This window comes from Pteropus medius, unplaced genomic scaffold (genome assembly GCF_902729225.1).
Source record: "Pteropus medius unplaced genomic scaffold, Ma_sr-lr_union100, whole genome shotgun sequence".
Taxonomy (NCBI): Eukaryota; Metazoa; Chordata; class Mammalia; order Chiroptera; family Pteropodidae; genus Pteropus; species Pteropus medius.
In genome coordinates, this window is record NW_024349801.1 from 22,316,570 (window position 1) to 22,336,096 (window position 19,527).

Below are 19,527 nucleotides of genomic sequence, written 5' to 3' on the forward strand. Positions count from 1 at the left end.
TAAGAGGCAGGCACTGTATAGAGCATGGTGCCAGGTGTTTTGCAGGAATTAAGATTATTTTATGAAAGCTTATAACATCTCTATTAGATAGCCGCTAAAGTTTCTCTAGGCAGCATAGCATGGTCTGAAATAGCAAGGAAGGAGTTAGTCCCTGGGAGGGGAGGAGAGAGAAGGAGAAGAAAGAAAAAGAGGATGGTTACTTCACAGTCTTACCCAGAGCCTGTCTCCTCAGCCCCAGGAATGTGGCTTCCAACTGATTTAGCCACTCCCCTCAGTTTTACCAGGAGGAGGTCTGGAGTCGGGGAGAGAAGATCAGGGAAAGGATTGAAGCGAAGGTTTATGAAGGTGCAAAAAGGCCTTCCCCAGAAAATACATCCTAACAGATTTGGTAGACAGGATGTGAAAAGGTGCATTATTTCTGTGGGGGAGCAGGAAGCCAGCGAGGATGCCTTTTCAGCTCCTCACAAGCAACCATTTAATTCAGAACCTGCATTTGATCCCAAAGGAGCTTAGGCCACCAAAGTCATGAATTACCATGAGTTTAATGCAGCCTTGCGGGCAATAAGACGATGAAGGCGTCATCCTTGATTCCTGCAGTTGGTTGACAGTTTTAATTTTCGAATGAATGAACAATTTCAGATGCTTGAGTCTTAGTCCACAAAGAAATGTAACCTTCAGCAGAGATTTTCTTGTTTCTTCTGATATGTCATTTCCACATCCTCCCAGGGTTTCAGCAGTTTCCTCTTCTCCATTCCTAAAAAAACCTGCATTTCCTTTGCCTGGCTTCCTTCCTGGCATCCTGTGTGCTAAGCCTCTTGCAGTTGTCATCATGTCTTCAGAATACATTTGATAGGTACAGGAAGTGGCAACAGACGGGAGCTGAAACCAGCAATCAATAAAAAAGAACTATGTTTCTAAGAAAAACGCATCACCGGCTTCCCACAGGAGTTATGTACCACATGTTCTAATATCCGTGGAACAATAGATCTAAATTTTAGCTCTTCTGCTTGGCTTTTGCGTTGCTCTCAACGAAAAAGAAAAAAGACCTTTAATCTGTTGCTGCCCAGCTTACCCATGATTTATAGTGAAGATTGCCTTTCTTTTTAACCCTTTCATCAGATATCACAAAATAAAATCTCTCCCTCCTCTCCCGCTAGCTTTATTTCTCCTGGCTACTCGCTTAGTATATTTATGGTGCATGAGTCACCAATCTGCCTCATGATTGGATAAAAAATCGAGCACCCCTGAGACCATCAGTCAATTACAGCTATTCTCAGCTTCATTCACAGATTTATTAGCTTGCACACATAGAGAGAAATTCATTCAGCAAAGTTCATTCATAAAAATTTCAACACTGGTATCATCCTGCACATCTCAGCCTTCTGCTGCCAATGCGCTCCTGAAAAAAGCTCAAGACAGTGCGGGAGATTGGGAAGCTCAGAGCGCGGGTGGGCAGGCTGATAGGGGACCCGAGGAACACCGAGGGATCTCAAGTCTGTGAAATAATGCTGAGCAGCGCCGGTCACTAGTATTCCTCGCTTGTGGCCCAGACGGGATGCAAGACAAGATCGTCCAAGAGAGCTCAGCTATCAGAATCAACGAACTCGGGCAGAAGGGCCTTCGGCTCATATATACCTTTCCTTTTTTTCATTTTTTAAATGAACAATCACTGGAACAAATAAAGGGTTAATAGTTCAGTCATTGCCCCGCCCTGTGGGAACCGGAGGGAGCAGGTTTGAAAGTTCCTGTGTGCAGAGGGGAGGCTGGGGGTGGGGTGGGGGCGCTAAATATTCTGTAAGGCTCCTGTACCGCTGGCGATGCGGCGGGACCGGCTGGCGGGTGCTCGGCCCGGTTCTGTGCCTAAGAGTTGGCCATGAGAGATCCCCGCCGCCGCGAGCCTGGACCCAAGATTTCCCAGCAAGGAATCCAAGGCGAGAACATCGGGTGCCTCCGCTTGGGCCAGGGAGGGACTGAAATCAGCTGGGGAGGCGTTTTTCCCCTGGGCTGACACCCCAAAGGGCCCTGGAGCAGAGCTGGAGAGGTGGCCGCCGCGAGTTGCATGGGGGGTTGAGGCATTTGTTTTCCGTACCGTTTATCCAGCAGACGACGAGGCGATTTATGCAACAATATCCTGTTTCAGCACTGCCAAGGCTATGCGAGAACGCAGTCAGGACAGCTTGGCAGGACTCGTGCTGTATGTAGGACTCTTCGGGCACCCCGGGATGCTGCACAGGGCCAAGTACAGCCGCTTTCGGAACGAGTCCATCACGTCCTTGGACGAAGGCAGCCCTGGAGGCTCCGTCGGGAACAAGAGCTCGCCGCAGCCTCCCTACCCCGCCCTGGCTCCTCACTTGCCGGCTGAAGATGCCACCTTGGCGTCCCAGGAGAGCCCTACCCCACTGTGCACCTTGATCCCGCGCATGGCCAGCGTGAAGCTAGCCAACCCAGCCACCTTGCTGAGTCTGAAAAACTTTTGCTTGGGTACCAAAGAGGTGCCTCGGCTGAAGCTCCAGGAAAGCCAGGATCTGGCTCCCAGTAACCGGGCTTCCCCAGAACCCAGTCAAAATAGGGCCGGATCTGCGCCTCCGTCGCAGCAGGACGTGGTTGGGCACAGGCCGACCGCCTTAACTCCCGATGTCTGCCCTCTTCCTGGCCCTGGGGAGCCAACCCCAGGGAACAGGCAGGACAGGAACTTTCTGCAGCACCTGTTGGGGATGGGCATGAACTATTATGTGAGGGTAAGTCCATTTCCCTTTCTGCACTCCTAAGAACTGGGCAAAGGGGCATCTTCGATGCTTTCTGCAAGGGACTCCACTTCACCTGGCTGTGATCTAGGTTTGGACAAGACGTTGCAACTGGACCAAGAGGAGGAGGGGAGCTGGGCTTACAGGTTTCCCTACAAATGTCTGGCTTGTACTGGAGTAAGACAACTTTGCTTCAAGGGCATGAACTGGTGCTAACTTGTAGGTAGTTGCCAGGTGTAGGGGCAACTTCTGATAGGGACAGCTGAAATGGCGCCTTCTTGTCCCTACTGGACCTAGCATTCTGGCCAAGAAGAGTCAAGTATTTCAAATCCGATTAGTGATTGAGACCCAATAGGTTTTACCAGCCATTGTGTTTCAGTAGACATTTTTGTGATACAGGAATACGTAGTATGTAAGGAACTTGAATTTTAAAAATTTAATTCAGCATTTAACAAACACTTCTCGAAACATGGCTGAGTCTCTAGCCTTGTATGAAGAGCTAGTCTTAGGTCTCTGGTGTGCATTTTGCCTTTGTTGCCTACACTGCAACAAGTGGGCCTTGTCCATGAGCTTCGTGCAAAATCAAGATCCTTGTTCATTCCAGATCTGGGTAAAAGAAGAAAATAAAATTTGGCTCTTGCCCTTCTGGAGCTCACATTTCAATCTGGGAGACCAATGAATGCATGGGAAATAATAAGAGAAATGTACTTAGCAATAGGTAACTAGTGTGAGGATGCAGAGGGAATTCAGGAAAAGGAAAAGGTGGTTGTGGTCTGGGATTCATTCACATGGGCAACCTTCAGGAGAAGGTACATCTTGGAAGAGATAGCAGATCTGGTTTTGCAGAAAGGAAGAGATTCCTGGCAGGGCAAGAATACAAGCAGAGTCCCAAAGGCAGTAATCACTGTGGTGGCTGCAGGAGAGCATCATATAAGCTGGGCTTAACTGAAGGGGAAGGGGAATGCTGGAAGCTAGTGGGTCATAGAGAGAGTGGCTGGTACATAGTTGGTCTTCAAACAAATATGAGTCAAATAAGATGAACATACATTGTGGATAGCTTGGGGAGGAGGGGGCAGTTGACCAAAGCTCTTAAATGCTAAATGAGGAATTTTTGAACATCGATTGGCAAACAAGATCTCTCCTTGTTTAGGTGTGTAGGCAAACTATGACTTGATGAAAGCGATTTCAAAAAGATCAATCTGTGGATTTAAGATGGATCAAAGGAGGGAAAAATTAGAGACTGGAAGGCCAGTAAGAAATATGTTCTGGAAGTTTAGGCAAGAGGGATGAAAACAGGGATGAAAGTGGAGATGAAAGAAAGGAGTTGAATGTAAGAGACTCAACAGTTTTGGGTGATTGATCAGCTCATTTTAGGTCATAATACAAATAACAGAATAGTCATCATTTATTGAGGAGTAGGTAGATTGGCGAGTTTGTTACTATTTATGGAAGGTGTGGATGACAATTGATGAAGGGTTGTGAGGAGTAAAAAAATAACTTCAAATTTAAGCCTTGGAATGGGATTAGTGATGTCAGTGATAGAAACTGTGTGAGTTAGGAAGGGAGACTCATGCTAAGTTTGTTTTCAATATGTTACATTGAAAGTAATGATATCTAAGAGGTACTTATTTGTAGATAGGCAGTCACATTAGACTAGCATTCGGGTGAGAAGTCTAATCTGAAGGTATAAATATGAGAGCTAGCCCAATAACTGTATTACAAATAGTCAATTGAGAGCTCTAGAAAGGCCACATAATGAATATTAGAAGAGTTACAAAAAGATTAGGCTTGGGGCAGCCTTGGCAAATGGATAACTAAAATCTGTAAGGAAGATAAATTTATGGGACACTCAGCTCCTGCCCTCCCCCACAGTGACATGGCTCGTAATAGAAAAGTTTCATGTATCTACTAAAAATTCATGGACACATTCTCGTTTGTTGAGTTTAAATGTCTGCCGGGCCCTAATGGGAAAACAAGTGACTCTCCACACCCATGGTCTCTGCACCTGCCTTCCCATTACCTAGACATCCTCTACCCTGTCTTGCTTTTCCTTCCCTCTTGTACCTCCTTCCCCCTCCCCACCCCCATGCACCTGTACAATATTAAATGTGAAAAGGGAGATGCGCAATCTCTCTTTTCTCTGGGGAGTGCCTCCACTAGCATTTTAGATTTTTAATGAGGACACCATCTGTCTTTTCCTGGCAATAATAACTGACCCCGGGAAAAGCGTTGACCTATGGCCCAAGTGGACCACACTATTTTACTAATAGACAGTGACGCAGGCCACGAGTTAACACCTCTGTTAGAAAGTCAAAATACATGGAAGAGCCTATTTTAGTAATTTCTATAGAATCCTAACTTTGAAAGACGAAAGAGACTCAGAAGTTATCAAGTTCAGTACCCCAGGGGGAAACTATAAAGCCCGGAGAAGTGATTTTTTTTAGGCCACACAGGAGAGTTAAAAAGAGAGTTAGATCTAGAACTCAAGTTCCCTGCGTGCCAGTGTTTGCTCTTTTTACCACAGGTTTCATCCTGATTGAGATTCTTTTTCTCATAGTTCTTTGAGATGCGAATCAATTTTTAAAAATGAAATGACACCTATTAATTTACAGACCAAGTGAACCAAAATTGCTGTCCTTGTACTTCTATGTGTAGGAAAATGCACATAGGAAGATTTAAATCGAAGGTTACTTGGTGAAGATAGAATCAGAGCAGAGAAGTGACAGATTTTTTTATTGGCTAGTGGATGTAGGAGCAAATTTTGTAGGCAAAAGGCAGCCACAGATTTCGCTTCCTTATCCATTTCATGTGACTGCTCTCCGCCCAAACTTCTTTGTTTATTCATTTGCTCATTTATTCAACAAATATGTATTGCGAGCCAATTATGAGACAGGAACTGTTCCGGCCCTGAGGATACATCAGTGAGTAAAAGAGACCAGGTCTGAGCCCTGGTAGAACTTACACTCTAGTGAGTGGAGACAGGCCCTGATTGAATAGACAAGTCAATATGATATGTTGCATGTAATAAGTGCTAGGAAGATCAATAAAGCAGAGGAAGTAAGAATGGCAGTTGCTTGGGTGGAGACAGAGGGTATTGTATTCCTTTTGGGTAAAAATTAGCATAGTTACAGCTACTCTTTATTTTGTTTTCCTGCATGTTTTATCTTTATAACAAGAAATATATTTGCTATCTTTTCTAAGTTAGAGTTGACTTTGAGTTAAATATTTTTTAAAATGACTCTTCTTTTGTTCTTATGATATAGAATCAATTATACAGCTGAAAATACTTTGTGAATCCTGAACACCTATTTTTAACTAACTTTTACTTAAGCTCAGTCCATAAATCCCCTAAAGGTCTCTTCAGATAGGTGGGCTGGCAAATCATTCTTTGAGAGATACTGAGCCAGAAATGGACAGCCAGATCTGATCTGAGCAAGTAGTGAGGTGAGCGAAGTCTGTTAAACAGTGCCAAATGGTGACATTTGTTTCCACCACAAGATTAAGTCTCATTTTTTTATGAGGTCTTCCCAAATCATTTTGCTTGTCAACAGACATTTACTTAGAGGTCTCCCAGGTGCCCCACATAATCTGTAGTGAGTGTGAAAAATACAAAACATGACCATTGTGCTCATCTCTAAAATGAGAAGATTCATCTGTATGGCCTTGGAGGTGTCCCCTCCTCCCCACATCAGCATTTAATGACTCTAGGCTCCTGTCTCCCCATGGAAGTGTTAAACTGTTAGTTTCCCTTTCCAACCCTAACCTCCAAATTGCCTACAACTTAGTTCAAAGACTAAATAAAGTAGAGGAGGCACAGAAGCTAACCCTGACAGAGCTCCTACAAGTAAGCCCAACTCTCACTTTACCTGTTGAGGAAAGCTGTGTTCTCTAAGTGAGGACACTAAGATCCCAAAAGTATGATATCTATCCTACACTTTACAACCTACATAGCAGACAGGATTCAAATCCAGATTTGTCTGCTTCCAGTGCTTGTCCCACCCCCTCTCCCTACCTCTGATCAATACAGGCCATCCTTAAAGTTTGTGAATAGTGTACATGAAGGACCACACTGTGTAGTATAACTTTATTATGGGACCAACCCATATAACTCACTGTGTTTATTCATTTGCATGATTCGATCTCCTCACTCCAGCCCAACCCACCCCAACCACCTCCCCAGATTGTATTAGTTTCTTAGGGCTGCTGTAACAAATATATCACAAACTGGAATGCAACAGAAATTCATTATCTTGCAATTCTGGAGACTTAGAACTCTGAAATCAAGGTATCAGCAGGGCCATGCTCTCTCTGAAGGTTCTAGGAGAGGATCTTTTTTGCCTCTTCTAGCTTCTGGTGGGGGCCAGCAGTCCTTGTCATTCCTTGGCTAGCAGATATGCATCACTCTAATCTCTGCCTCCATCTTCACATAGCTTCCAATCCTGTGTGTCCATGTTCAAATTTTCCTCTTCTTTTAAGGACAGCAGTCATTGGATTAGGGCCCATATTAATCCAGCATGACCACATCTTAACTTAATAACATCTGCAAAGACTCAAATTTCAAATAAGGTCACGCTCCTAGGTTCTTGGGGTTAACACCTCAACTTAGCCTTCTTGGGTGATGTAATTCAAGCCATAACAGTCCCCAAGACCATTTATTGCAATGTGTTTGCTCACACAAATATTCTTGGATAATGGGCTCATCAGCTTTTTGAGCAAATACGAATTTGTGTTGAGAGATTTTCTTTACTTACTTTGTAAATCTCACAGTATGCTCTCACTGTCTATTTTCCCATGTCTAATGTTGTATCTTAATACTGAGCCAATAGATTACTGTTGCCTATTGTCTAGATTAGATGTGGTTCGTGGAAATACAATGTTCTGTCTGCTCTACGTATCTTTTCCACAGGAAAGCACAAGTCTAGGAGTTATAAGATCTGGGTTAAAGTAATGACTCCCAAATTAAACAGCTTTGTGACCTTGGGGGAGTCTCCTTACCTCTCTGAGCATCATTTTCTCCTATTGGAAATGAGAAGGTTGAAGAAAATGCTAAGATCCTGAGACTCCTGGTTTCCTTTCCCACTGGCCTTAAATCTCCTTCTCTTAGGATCTCTTTTGGTTAGAAAACAGATTCAAGACAGTTTCTTGAAGGAAACGATGTTTAACATCTTTGTGTTAATTGAGAGGAGAAGGAATGTCCTTAGTACCCTTGTACTAACACTGAGCTGGCTTCACCAGTAAAGCATCAGGGGTGTGTTATATGGGCATGGGTGTAGGTGGTCCATTTTAGAGAGATGTTGAGAAAGGAGTCAGATTGTGGAATGGCTTCTGAGTGTAGGATTCTAGGAAGGGGCAGGGGCGGGCTGGTTCAGGGGGGAGGCCAGGGGTGAATGATGGTGGCTGGGACCCTGAGAACATGGCATAGCTCATGTCATCCAGGCAGCCAGGCCAGATCAGGGCTTGGTATCCAACCTTAGAAGGACTTTAGAAGCAGCAGGAGTTAACCCATTTCTGTTCTCTATGGACAAAGTACTAAGAGAAAATGGCCTTGCCGCAAACATAGACAGTCTAGTAACTCTAAGTTTGAAAGAGAGAGATTTGTAACTCTAGGAAACGCCTGAAGAGACAGTTCCGTGTTTTATGCAAAATAAAGGCAGACCTGAGTGGTGTGGGTCAGGTACTCACAGCCAACAGAGATGACTTTCTGCCTCTGCTGATTTTCCTCTTTTCTAAGTTATTGGTGGTTAAAAAGAAGGTAGAACAGGTTGGAGGAAATAGTTCCTAAAACTGACAGATTGGTATTGAAGATATTATATTTCCCTTTCTGTTTCTTTCTTGGAGTAGATGTAGAAGTAGATGCTGCTAGCACTTAGGAAGATTTGATCTGTCGTTTCTGTTATTCTCTTTAAACCCTCACACGCGGCTTGATCTGTCCAGTCCTTGACCCTTGGCCACTAAAGCGTTAACTGGAAGAAAGAGTCATAGAGATCACCAAGTTCAAAACCTTATTTACAGTTGAGGAAACAGAGGCTCAGAGATGTGAAGCGACTTGCCTCATGCCACACAGCAACTCCGTGGTGGAGCCCAAACAAGAACTCCCGATTCTGTGTACAACACTTTATTTTCTACCCCTATCTTGCTTCGCCTTCCCTCACTCTCCAAACTAAATGTGCTGTGCCCAATGTGTCTACTCAATTAAAATGCTGTGTGAGCTTTTTTAAAGAGCAGAGTGAAAACTTTTTCTAATAGGAAAATTATCTTTAAAAAGCAGCTAGAAGGAAAAGGAGGGCAGGGAGGAGTGGCAAGGAGCCTAAAGTGCATTGGCTTTGCCAATTCCATCCTATTATTTATGGAGGTTCCCGTGGAAGGCAATATGTCCATGCTGGACAAGGACTTGTGCAATATGTGTGGTTTGGTCCCATTTCATTTATCTTTCACAACTCTTTGGAATCATTTCCCTAATATGACTTTTCCTCTCACTTCCATTGTCATATCACTTTGAAGCCAATACCATGTCATCACGTGGATTGATTCAAACCACCTCTGTTTCCCAATATGACAATTCCCAACATGACAGTTCCGTCATGAGGAGAGTGATCTAAATTCACACAATTCACGAGGCAAGGCGACTCCACACACCCCTTCTAACCAGCAATAGGAATATGAGGTAGATGGGATTTCTTCCCTTCTTCTAAAAGATATAAGCTTTGGAGCTCAGGGGGCTCTGGTCAGATTTGCACTGACATATCAAGATCATGTTGACCAAAATATACAGGCTCGGTGCTGCCTACAAAGGGCCATTACATGAAAAGATTGCATCTGAAACAGGAGAGTTTTGTAAGGCAGTGTCTGGAAAAGTTGAGAGGCATCAGAAAACTGGATTTTTAATTGAGAACATTGGTAGAGATCATATGAAATTTATTGCTATCGTAGCAATGATGATGAGTAAGTACAAATTTGCAATCATAATCTCAGGTGTACAAGAAATGTCATGAAAAACATATTTTTTAAATTACATGAAATCCATACCAAGTCCTTTTCTGCTTGGCTGGCAATAATTTCAGTTTTGGTCATTATTCGTCCCCCAACCTCTAACCAGAATCACAGAGTAAACTGGGGGGCTTGTTTTGTGTCCTTAAATGATGTAAAGGCCTCTGACTTTCAGTTCATTTTTTAGGATCTTGATAGTCCCTTAAAGACAGGAGATACCCCTATGTCTGGGCCTCCATTTTCACACTGGACTCTCTACCCATTTGGGGAGCTCCTTGCTGAGAATCTAGCCTGGTTGGCTGCCCCTCCAGCCATTACTTGGGAAGCCCGGCCACTTCCCTGGGGCCTAGCCAGGATGCAGGTCGAGAGTTCATAATGCTCAGAGACCTACCAATGTCAACTAGCCATCGTCTTCCCATTTCCTGCCCCTGAAGGACAGGAAGAACAGATGGCTTAAGCACATTAATGTGAAATCCAGAAGCAACCAGCAACCAAAGGGGGTGATGATGAGGGAGGACACAGCAGAAGAACATAAAGGAAATGACAGCCAACCTATGGAGACATCTAAGGCTGGGGAAAGATAGAATGAAGTTTGGTCAGGGTCCAACACTGGCAGCCAAATTTCTGAAGGAAAATGAGGTAAAAGGCAGTTCTAGGGAGGAGTTGGAAATTATATTGCTAATGGTCGATGGGATTGAGAGGGAGGGAGAGAGGGACGGGAGAGAGAAAGAGAGAGGAAAGAATGCATAGCACAGGCAGAATCCCACTCACAAAAGGATCTGGAATATAGAGATCATAAACCAGCAGCTTAGTGACATGTTTAGTTTGGTTAAATTAGAAAAATAATTGTTTTGAATTAGTTGCCAACATTTTAAAACCAAGAGATTTCATATAAAACTCTGGATTTCTGGCTTCTCAGAAGAACTGGCAACACCAGCAGTCCACCCCATAAATCAGCAGATAGCCAGAGCTGTTCCCAAGGTGGCTGGGTTTGGACACCCACCTATGGCTTTAGAATGAGAAGAAATTTCTAACCCCTTTGTCTTTTATTTTCTAATTCAGAATACCTGAGAGAGAAGCTGAGATTGTCATCTTCTTGGGCAACATACCAGGGCTTCTTTCTTTTATACAGAAGGACAGGGTCCTGGGGGCTGGGTGAGACTCACAGAGCAGGGATCCTGCCTTCTCAACTCAGAGAGCCTTTTCTCATCCTGACATAGTTGCTAGGGTTTTAAGGGTAGCAGAGCTCCAGGACAGGTACAGGCCATCCCTCTTTTGTGAAGAGGTGGTGGGTCAAAGGTTAGTTTATACGTCGGTTTTCGGTGACCATGAATTTTCCCAGAGAAATAATGTTAAAAGTTGAAAGCTTTCGCATACAGTTAGAGAGAGGATTAAATGAGAAAATATATGTAAAAAGCTTAGCCTTTCACATAGTAGGTCCCAGGTGAAGAACCAGCTTTCAAAGATCCAGGAGTGGCTTCAGGCAAAAACCATTTGCCATAGACTAAATGTGATTTTCGTTGTTCATTTGTGCCTTTGGCATCCTTTCTCCTGGGCAGCAGTGCCACCCTACTGGAACTTTCTTCCCTAAACCTTTCCCATGGTGCTCCCCAGGGCAGGCCTGCCCTCCTAAGGTTGCCTACTATTTCTTCACGAGTTAGTCTTCCTCTTCCCTCAGTGCAGCAGAGTAAAAGGTATTTGCTTTTGAAAAAATACTTGTTTACTTCTTTGAATCTTCATTGTAGTATTACCCAAAGTTTGCCAAGGACTGCCTATTATCAATTAAAAATGCTTGTGAAAAATGCAGATTTCCAGCCCTCATCCTAGACTTACTGGATCAGAATCTCTGACTCACACCCAGAGACTTGCATTTTTTTTTTTTTAAACAAGCTCCCTATGTGATTCTGATGCACAGAAAATTGGGAACCTCTGCTGAGTCTAGTTAGTGTAGTGGTTCTCAGCCAGAGATGATTTTGCCCTTGGGACATTTGGAAATGCCTGGAGACATTTTTGGTCATCATAACTGGTGTGTGTGTGTGTGTGTGTGCTACTGGCCTTTAGTGACTAGAGGCCAGGGATACAGTTAGACATCCTACAGTGCACAGGACAGCCCTGGCAACACAAAATTCTCAGGCCCGACGTGTCAATAATAACGAGTCTGAGAAACATTGAGTTTGTGGGATAAAGTGCATAAACCTGGGATGTGCATTCACTGGTAATAGTGAATGGAAGAATAAATAATGATTAATTGTTTGGCTCCTGAAAAATCTAACCTAAGCTACTTCCAATTTTCTTGTTTTCTTCTTTCTCTTTAAATCCACAGATTCTCTAAACATTATAGTTCACTCTCTCACACCCACCCAAACAATATTCCTCTGGCTTCCACATCAGGATTTCAAGTGATGGGAATAAGCGTATGGCAAATCGGCCATACATTTTTGCTATGACTCCCTTGTAGATCAGGTATGTCCATGTTAGCAGCAGACTCGACCATAACTCAGGTGCACTCTGGGCTAAATGCTGTTTACAGGCTAGCTTGGTATCCTAACCATGGTACCCTACCATTATTGGTACCTTCATTCCCTTAGGAAAATGCATTAAGAGTTTTAACAAGTAACTTACAAGTATATAACAGAGCCTGTCTTTGTGTTGGAAACTTTCTTTAGTTAGAGTCAGAGAGCAGGCAACATGAGGAAAACTCCCAAGTGCTATAAGGACAACCTCAGAAATTGGATTTTTTCCTTCAGTGTCATCATAACAATTTACATAAATCATTCATTAGGAAATGGTGAAATGTATAATTCAGAGTTATTTTTTTTTTTTTACCGTTGCCAACTCTAGGTCCTTGAAAGACATTAACCCCTCCCCATCCTCCCTTTCAGCGTGGTTCCTTTAACCCTGGACTCAGGACTCAGACTGATACATTAGACTACAAAGTTCTATTTCACAGTCAGTTAAGCTCTCCAAGGTCGCAGGGCTCATCAGCCGCAGGGAAAGGACTAAAATTCAGGTCTACTGACTCCCAGGCCAGTGGTCTTAAACTACCTTTTGTGAATATGACATAATTCTTGCATCAGGAGGTTATACTATGCAAGGAGAACAAAGATGTCCACACAAATTACTGTAACATAAAGCAGTGTATAATAAAGGACAACAAAGTGATTCAACTAAAGCATGTATGAGTTCGAGGAGGAAAGGTGACTCCTTCCATTTTAGATAATTAGAGAAGATTTCATGAAGGAAAAGGCATCTTAATTGAGTCTTGAGAAATGGGTGGAGTTTCCATAGGCACAGATGGAGGAAGAGCATTCTAGGCAAAGAGAATGGCAGGAGTCAAGGCTTGGAGGTAGGAAAGTAGAGGATGCATTTGGCGAATGGGGAGTAATTTGATTTGGTTGGAGAGAACATGAGATATATGTAGGAGATCAGAGGGAAAATAAGATGGACTGATGCTATAACAGAGTTGTATAGTGTCTGAAAGGTTGGGTTTTCCAACAGAAAACCATAGAATGTTTTTTAAATAGGAGAATGACAAAATCAGAAGTATGTTTTAGAAAGATTACATGGGCTGCAGCACTCAGAGAGGATACAAAAGGAGGGTGACTGGAGAAAGGGATCCCAAGTGAAAAGCAGTATGGGAACAAAGGCAGTGGCAATAGAAATGAGAGATGTGAGACCCATTAGAGGAGGACGAGAGGAAGCAGGAAGGGTTTGGGGGTTAGTTCCATTTTGCATGTGCTGGATTCAGGGTGACCTCAAAGCATCAGGTGGGACTCTCCAGCAGAAAATAGAATAGTTAGGATTGAGAAGAAGTTATTTTGTGTTCCTGTTGTCATCAAGACTCAGGGAATGAACAAGGCTACCAGAGGGAAGGCACAGAGCAGGAAGAGAAGACAGCTTTGAGAGTGCCACATTTAGGTATTCTGTGGAGATAGGAAGGAAAGGCATCGGTGACAGAACTAGCAGCGAGGAGAGCAAGATGGAGAGAGGACAGGATCATCTATGGATTGGAGAAAGAGGTTAGACAAAACAATGTCAGAACCATGGAGCATTCAAGGAAGAGGAGAACTGAGAAAGAGATATGGGTTTGGCCATTGATCTTCTTACTGCTGCTCTCCACTATGATATTAAATCAACTTGCAAACCACGGATCATTGGCTATTGACATCTCTTCACACTTCCTGCTCTCTCAGTGAGTGGCATCTCCCAACTGTTCAAGTCAGAAATCCAAAAGTAATTCTAGACTACACAGCCCTCAGTTATTAAGTCCTGTCAATACCGCCTTTATGACATATCTTATACATATTCACTTTTCTCCATCCCCACTGAAATTCCTGAGGTGGGGACCATAGTAGGCAGCATTTTCAAACTTATTGTTCAGCTTCTTATAGAACACACTTTGTGAAACTTTGCTGTTATAGCGTTCAGTTTAAACTAGGAGGTGAATAATCATAATACAAGGTATTAAGCTATATATACCTAAAGAAAATAGTCAAATACATCAGTGTAATGAACTCTAAGAGGCAGAGACAGCTTTTAGCTGGGTGGTCAGAAAAGAAAGTCTTCCGGGGCAGATTATGGCATCTGAGATGGTCCCTAAGAATGGAGAGACGTTTAACCACAGGAAATATATATTTTTAAAAGGGTATTCCAAATGGAGGGGACATTGATAAGGAAATATGGGTTATACATAACTGATTTTAGCACTGATTTTAGCTTGGTTAAAGTAGAAGCTGCTTGGAAAAGACTATGGATAATAAACTAAGATTTGAGCCAGATCATAGCAGGCCTTAAATATCAAGTTGGATGTTTGAGCGGAAGCATTGGGATTCATTAGGGCTAAAGAAGGGCGTAACTGGAGGAGGGGAATCCCTTTCAGAGGCTATTACAGCAATGGTCAAAGTGAGAAGTGTCTATATTAGGGTCTTGATGGAGTGAAGTTCAACACTGGTAGAGATATTACGGAAGAGAAATTTGATGAAGAGGGCAAAGAAAGAGAACAGATTCTAATCGATTCAACCTGCCTCAGGTTTTGAGGTTAAAGATCTGGAGTGGGATGGGAACATGCCAGTAAAAGACATGAAGGACCACAGGAGGAGAACAGTGTTGAGAGGGAAAGTAAGAAGTTTGATTTCCAATATATTGAGCTTGAAGTCACAGAGAGTCATCTAGAAGAGAAAGTGGTGTCCAGCAGGCAGGCAGAGTTGGGGAGAGCCTCAGGACTGATTTGCACTTTGTGGATTAAGCCAAAGGATTGGACATTCTTATCTAACAGTTGTCCCATTAAGGGAGAGAGATTTTAGGTGATTTTTGAGACTGGTCAAAAATAGAGTGTTTCTTAATCTTATATAGTAAAAGGCTTCTCCTCTGATGAAAATGTTTCATATATTCTTTTGACACAAGTGAAATTTTATATAAATTGTAGAGTCAAGGCCTTTAAGTTTTATATATGCAATGATTAATGTCCCCTTTCATCATTATTGCATAAATTCTACCCATAGTTTTCATCTACATTCCTCCTTTTATTTTCTTTAAAGTGAGATGAGCTCTTTGAGACGTCTTCAAAGCAATCTGAGTGCAGAATCAGTTTTATTTTTTAAATCTTTTAGAGTTATTCATATCTAACATTATTTTTAAAAGAACTTGCCTTCATAAAGTCTTTCCAAAACTTTTGGCTTAATTGTCATAGAAATGAGTACCTTTAAAAAAATCCACACTCATTTTTTTTTTTATCAGTTTGTTTAATATCTATTTAAATAATGTGATTTCAGTAGCAATTACAATTGCCATATACAGGTGTGGCACAAATAGAATGGGGTAAGTCCACAATTTAAATGGTGGCAGCAGAAGGTATAGAAATTCCAGTAGCCTGCCTGCTTAGCAAGTTGGTTAAGTGGCAGCCAATTAGTAGAGTTTTATTGTAGTATTGTGTGTTCACAATTCAGCAATTTGGTTTGCTGTGTCTCACAATGCATTTATCACATATAAATGCTTTGTCGTATTGTTGTAACATGTTTTACATTCTAGATTTTTTCCCTGCTAAACTTGACAACATCTCGCCCAAAGGGCAGACAGCATTGAATGAATACTCTTGTACTTACTCTCCAACAGCTTCTGTCTGGGGAAAGTGATATATAGAGAGTCCCAAGGCAAATGAGAAAGTAAAAACCACGGCAGATATCCTGACTGCCCTGCAGAATCCTATCCAAGACTGGGTTTTCAGATGAAACTGAATCAGCAACTAGAAGAGTATCTCTGGGATGGAGGTTTAAATTTAGAATCTCGTCTATGACCCAAAACAAACAAACAAACAAACAAACAAAAACCCAAGGCATGTGAGGTTCGAGTTCCCCACAGTGTTGCCAACATTTTTACTAGTTTAAGACTAAGTGAAGACCCTCTGTTTTTTGTTTCTCTTAACAACAATCTACATTTCCTAGGGTGCTTTTGTATCTCCATAGCTTTTTGTAAACAAACAAACAAACAAAAAATAGAATAAGTTTGTTACAAGAGAAGATGTAATTTGTTCTCAGGAGCTTTTGTTTGTCATTTGGAAAAAAAATACATATTTTTTTCTGGTATGATAACATTAACTTCTAGAAATAGGCCCTAGCAAAAACCAATTTGGTTTTACATATCTATTTGCCAGAAACCAAGGTACTTTACTCAACGAAATGGATATATTTTAACTTTTATTCACCCAGCACTCCTAGGCATGCAAAGGCTGCCGAATTTCTGAGAATGAGATTGTTCTCTCACTTGTATTGTTTAAAAATAGAAGAATAAGGGAAGAAGAGCAACGAGGACTAACTTTTTAAGTTCTTTTTATTTAATCTATTTTTCTCTTCATTGTCTCTATTTTCTGAAATGTCAAAGGTAATACACACTATTCATTAGGGGGAAAATTCAAACAATGCTGACGGTAAAAGGCAAATTGCCACTACTAACAGTTTGTCTTGCATTCTTTCACACTTCTCCCTAAGCATTGCATATTTATATGTACACACAAACTTACTTGTTGACACAGATGAAGACATACAGTGCATGCTGTTCTGCCACATGCTCTTTTCTCTCTGACTGGTAGATCAGGGCACCCTCTCATGTCAGTACCTGCCGATCTCCCAGTGGCAGCATAGTGTCCCAGAGGAAGGGGACATGTTGCCTCTATTAAGAGACAACTCCCTGACTTCCTGGCCCTTGGAGGAGACCCTCACATACCCTGTGCTGTTTCAGCTTGTTGTCTTCTGCCCCTTAGCTGTTCTCCTCTCCCGAACACAGCTGCTTCCCCACGCCTGGCTCCTGAGAAGTAGATGCTCCCGGTACAAGGGGATCCTGGAGCTCGGTCTAGGAACATGCTCTGCCACTTATTGTGTAGCTGGAGATGCTGAGATCCATCAAGAGACCATTTCCTCAAGAAAAGTGAGAGAATCTTAACTAAGATTGGCCAACCTGCAACAATTCACCCCGGTGTGTGGGTGCAGGTCTGTACATGTGAGTGTGTGTGTGTGTGTGTTATTTTAGAAGGCAAAGCCTATGCTCTTGTCTGATGTCTTTCTATTAGAGAGTAACAGTGGAATTAAGTTCTGTTGTGCATTTTTGGCTGCCACTGGTTCATTCTAGTACACAGACTAGTTTATTTAGGGCTAGAAAGGATAACATCTTTCTAGGGTCTTGGTTTTTTTTGCCATTCAATTTCAACTCATCTTCTAGAAGTCAAAACTAGTTATATATGATTATCCTTGTACAGATGAGAGAAGGTACAGACCATGGAGGGATATCCCAGGGCAGGCAGGGTCCTCTCTCTCCTGCCCATGGATCTGTGTGGCTTTGCTGGAGAGCACATGAGGCCTAGTACTTCAACTAGGAATGGAACTTGCGGGAAGGATGGAGGAGAACCCTGACCAGAGGCTCATCTATTTTTATGATGATGTTCTTTTGGTTTCTGAAATGATGACATTTCTTATTCTGGCTAAATAAAGATATACTTGGGAAGAGTTTTTGATTTGAAAATAAAAGATGTTAGAAGTACTAAAAGTTTGAAATAAATGCCTGAAACTTTTCAGAGTAGCTTTAACTACACCCCTATTCTTCAATATATACATCATGGATAGACAGTGCATGGGAGCTAACACCTGTCTGCATAATGCTGGACTCTCAGGACCTAAGTTATTTCAAGTATCTCTTCTCAATTTTTTCAAATAGATTTTTTAAAACAGAGATGAGTTTTGAAAAATACGTTAAAAAAATTTAAAACAGATAAATTTAAAAAAATATGTTAACCCATCTAAAATAGCTATAAGCTGTCCACTCAAAAACAAAGAAACCCTTATTCAATACCAGAATTTAAGTTCTTTATCTTTTATCACGAGCGGTAATAAGTTGCAAAGTTCTGGGAAAATAAAAGCTAAGATTGCAAGCACCATATCTCTGTGCCTAGTTCAGTGATAGGAATGTTTTGTGGAGGGAAGTTCAGAATGTATTGAACAGACAGCAGAGAAGATAATCACTGAGGAGGAGGAGAGAGCCAGGCAGCAAACCTCAACATGAAACGAAGGAAAGAGATTCTGGCCTGGAATGTGTGGTGAAATTTCCAAATCTCCCTTCAGAAAATGTAAGAATCAGATTTCCGTACTAGGCTGTTATCTGTGAACAGAAGGAGGAGGGGGAGGAGGAAAGGAAAGGAGGAGGAGAGGGAATAGAGGGAGAAGAAAGAGGAAGGATGAGGTAGGATGTTGGTATTGCTGTGGGAGGCCCTTGGGTTTTGACGGGGAGTGAGTATTGATCCTGGATGCCTCCAGGAAGCATAATATGCACACTCATGGATAATATATTTATTTATGATTTATACCCTGCTGACTTCCAGAAAGGTTTTGATGTGGCTCCCTTGCTAGTGAGTTAATGCTTCCTACACACACTGAGCAACTCTGAAAAGAGTGAAAGGGCAGAAACTCTTTGAGTCATCACCTGATTGTTTAAGTGAGCTAAGAGGGGGGCTGTTTCTTATGAATGAGGTGACCTCAGACGCTGTCAACACTCACTGGTATTGACATCACCAGGAAATCATTGAATTTTTCAGATAACTGAAGCTTCTCACTTTAGAAGTCAATCTTTTAAAACTTAAAATATTTTACATAGAAACCTCTGTATAATGAAAATTATATGCTGCTTTCTCTTCAAAGATAACTGATAACTGAAAAAACTTTTTTTTTGAGAGGGAAATGCCAATTTTTTTCTCTAGATCTATACTTTATTTTTGTAACAGTTTTATTGAGATAGAATTCCCATACCATAAAATTCACTCTCTAAATGTACAGTTCAGTGTTTTTAAGTATATTCTCAGAACTGTGCAACCATAGCCACTATCTAGTTTTAGAATATTTTCATCAGTCCCAAAAGAAGCCACATACCCATTAGCAGTCACTCCCAATCACTTCACTCTACCCTTGGCAGCCAGTAATCTACTTTCTGTCTCTATGGATTTGCCCGTTTGGGACATTTCATATAAATGGAATCATATAATATGTTGTCCTTTGTATCTGGCTTCTTTCATTTTAGCATAATGTTTTTAAGGTTCATCCATGTTGCAGCATATATCAGCATTTCGTTACTTTTCATGGCTGAATAATATTCCATTGTAGGGATATGCCACACTTTTTTTTGATCCATTCATCAGTTGATAGATGTTTGGTTTGTTTTTACCTTTTGGTTTTTATGAATATTCATGTATAAGTTTTTGTGTGGACAGCTGTTTTCAACTCTCTTGGGTCTAAGAACCACCTGTGAGTGGATACAGATT

At 41.9% G+C, this 19,527-nt stretch overlaps 1 protein-coding gene across 1 annotated transcript in view; it reads left to right on the top strand.

The window, feature by feature from the left end:
• Positions 1-1,760: 1,760 nt before the first annotated feature.
• Positions 1,761-19,527, top strand: part of SHC4 (SHC adaptor protein 4) — a 108,246-nt gene continuing 90,479 nt past the window's right edge. Inside the window, exon 1 of the mRNA XM_039888189.1 lies at positions 1,761-2,738. Within this exon, the coding sequence (XP_039744123.1) occupies positions 2,154-2,738 (585 nt within the window). The 5' untranslated portion in view covers positions 1,761-2,153. The remainder of the gene's footprint in view (positions 2,739-19,527) is intronic.